The 3,351-nt window shown below is 47.7% G+C and overlaps 1 protein-coding gene across 1 annotated transcript; it reads left to right on the forward strand.

The window, feature by feature from the left end:
* Nucleotides 1-166: 166 nt before the first annotated feature.
* LOC106900765 (unconventional myosin-VIIa-like) lies at nucleotides 167-3,318 on the forward strand (the record flags this gene model as incomplete). Its single annotated transcript, XM_014962901.1, has 4 exons — nucleotides 167-325; nucleotides 1,405-1,488; nucleotides 2,021-2,140; nucleotides 2,852-3,318. Coding segments are annotated over 4 exons (453 nt in total), but the record flags the coding sequence as incomplete, so codon positions are not given.
* Between the last annotated feature and the right edge of the window lie 33 nt (nucleotides 3,319-3,351).

The following is a 3,351-nucleotide window of genomic DNA, read 5'->3' on the forward strand; positions in this document are numbered from 1 at the left end:
TGGAGTCACCAGCACAGCTCACCTAAGGAAGAAAGACCTGCCTCAGTTCCAGGCCCTGCCCCAGTGACCAGCCAGTGCTTTTGTGAAGGGTTCATTGGAGCAGAAATTAGAACTTCCCATCTTTGTAAGACTGATGCTCCTTCCCTGCAAACATCCCCACTGCCAGGTAAGTGCAAACCCTCCAGCTCTGTTGTGTTCTTTGTTGCAGTCCATTGTGGCGTACTACAATAAGCATGCGGGCAAAACAAGAGAAGAAGCCAAGCTTGCCTTCCTAAAGATTATCTTCAAGTGGCCTACATTTGGATCAGCATTCTTTGAAGTGAAGGTACTTGCCCTTCTTGAGGGCTCTCTGGCAGCTTTGAGCCCAGGTCAGGAGCCCCGTATCACAGGGAGGTTCCAGATTTGCAGGGTTGTCCCAGTGCCTGGACTACACTGGGACAGCTCTGATGAAGCAGGGGAAGAGTGTGAGACTCTGATCAGCCACCAGTTAAGGGCCAAGATATTAATTTATTGCTGCCCTACCTCTTCACACAGACAGAGGTGTTGTAGAGCATATCTCAGTCATTTGGTCTATACTCGTAGCTGTGCTGTGGAAGAGCCAAGAGCCATTCTCTCTTTTGCCAAGACAAAGGGGAATGTGTGGTTTTCTAAAAAAATCCAGAGCACCCACCACAGCACCAGGTTTCCATCAACAACAATAGAGTCCAGTAGTTGTGAAGTGTCTCCAAGTATTCTGGACACCTTATTGCAACTCCCGCTTCTCAATGACCACACAGTGAGCCTGGGCTGGAAATTAGTTGCTGAAATTACTTATCAGTTCCTTGAATTTGGGCACTCCATTTTCTGTCATGTCCATCTTAGGTGGCATAAGGGATCTGATTATATCCAGTGACTTGACAACTAAGAAACCTGTGGCAGGGACAGGAGCTGAGCCCCCTTTTCCTGTACCCTACCTCATCAATGGAACAAATTGAAGGTCCTCGTGACACAGGGATGGGAGAAGGGTTTACCAGCAGGAACAAAACTGAATGTAAAGATCAGAAGGAGAAAGACGAGTGTAGTCTTGGCCTGGAGGTCCATAGCAGGCATGAGGAGGAGCTGAACTGGAGGAGAAAAGCAACATCTGGGGTTTTCCAGCTTGTCCCAGCTCTTCCTTGACAATGGCAAGGAACTTCATGCTGTCAGCAACTCACCTACCGGTTATCATGCATCTAGGAGATGCACAATTAACTAAACAGCCCTGACTACTGCTGATACCTTAATGGACTTTGTTTTTAAAAGATAAATTGGATAGCAGTTAATGGGCCACCAAATGCTGGCAGGAGAAGACAGGGAGAGAGGAAATAGGAAAGGGTCTGATTTTGCAAGACATTTCCCCTAACCAGTTCTTCTTATTTCCAACAGCAAACTACAGAGCCAAATTATCCAGAAATCCTTCTCATTGCCATCAATAAACATGGAGTCAGCCTCATTGATCCCAAAACCAAGGTAAGCAAAACTAAGGTCTTCACTAGATGCTCCTGATCCCACTCCCCAACCTTTCACAGAGGTCATCCCAAAAAAGCATGTGTCAGGAGTTCTCATAAAGCCTAATTAGAAAGGCTGGACAGCCAGAAAAGCTTCTGGAGGCAGAAACTCACTGATGTACAGAGCCAGCCCAACCTTTTTCAAGGAGATGGATTTGGAGCATCAGCGGTTGGGGCCCCGTAGCTGAAGGATACACACACTCCTTCCTTAATCCTTTCACAGACACTAGGACAGGAGCTGGAATAAATGAGTTCCCACTAGTTACTTCCACCAGCCACATGGTTATTCTGGAACAGAAGTCCTCCACAAGCACTGGAGGATCCAGAGTCTTGCCTCTCACCGCCGTTCCCATGAGGCCATGATACAGTCTTATCTCAGTAGACATCCTTGGTCTGCTTTGATGGAAAGTGAATAAGGACATGAGGCTTCCTCACCCCCCATCGTGAAAGTTGAGACTCTTGTGTGTTGAGTGCCAGTCTTGTGTTCCCACCAGGATATTCTCATCACTCACCCCTTCACCAAGATCTCCAACTGGAGCAGCGGCAACACGTACTTCCATATTACCATTGGCAACCTGGTGAGAGGAAGCAAGTTGCTCTGTGAGACCTCCCTGGTAAGGAGCGTTAAAGATTATTGGGCACATTTAGACCAAATCCTGACTTTGGCAGGCAAAATTTAATGCTTCCAGAAAATTGTGTCTCGGAGATTCTCTGGGCTGAAAATGGTCTCTTAGAAGAGCCCCCAGGATGTTTTTTTTCTTCTGGATCTCTCATGGCTCTGTGCAATGGATCAGGGCTCTCACTTGGTCCATTATCCAACTTATGAGCAAGCCTGAGGTGCACTGCTGCCTGTCACTGGACTGAAAAGCATATTAAAGCAGATGTGGGTTCAGGGGGTGCTCTTGAGCCCTTTTACCAAAATTCTTTGCCTAGCTTGTCTCCAGTAACAGTCAGAGCAACAGTCTAGACTGTCTTAAACCCAAAGCATGAAGGATAAAAAATCATGCTGACTTAGTTGTTATTAATCTGTGGCATGCAGTATTTTGTTGGCCATTTGAAAATCCAGGTCCCCTTCCAAAGCTCCTTATGTCCTTAGCCTCAACAGTATCCTGGGACCATGAGTTTCTCCATCTCAACACTGCAAATTATGTTTGGCCTGTGTTCCTTGTGGTGGTGTCTTTTCATCCAAGGAGAATGAAGGAACAGGTCAAAATGTACCTGAGATCTTGAAAGTCAAGAACTGGTAGCCAGTGTGCTCAGGGGGCACAAGCCAGAGACTAAACTGTGCTCTGAAGGCAGGTAATATCTTCTTCTTTCCTCCTCAGGGATACAAGATGGATGATCTTTTGACCTCATACATCAGCCAGATGCTTACAGCCATGAGCAAACAGAGGAGTGCAAAGGGTAGCAAGTGAACTGCAAGAAGCCACTGGCAGGTGGCCATGGGGCTAATTCACCAGCTGAAGCCTGTGGGATACCCGTGCAGCTGGGGGAGCACCTTTGCCTCCCAGATGTGGAAGATGAGCCGAACACCATCAGGGAGTTCGCTGGACTCTGACCTTGAGGGCTCAAATCCCACCTCCCCCTCCAGCGAAGACGACTATCTCTGACCTCCCGTTCTCCTTCCCCACCCTGCACCCCAACTCTGACTTACACCTCAAAGATTTCCAGGGGACACCACCGCTCTCAGAGAGTGACTGAGCAAAGACACTTCGGCAGGAGGTTTGCCTGAACCCAATGGTTGGCATCGCAAAGGCTCTTGGAAGAGGATTTGTGTGTGTGTGTGTGTGTGTGTGGCTTGGTTTTGTTTTGTTTGGTTTTTTTT

This window comes from Calidris pugnax, unplaced genomic scaffold (assembly GCF_001431845.1).
Source record: "Calidris pugnax isolate Ruff unplaced genomic scaffold, ASM143184v1 C15037118, whole genome shotgun sequence".
NCBI classification, from domain to species: domain Eukaryota; kingdom Metazoa; phylum Chordata; class Aves; order Charadriiformes; family Scolopacidae; genus Calidris; species Calidris pugnax.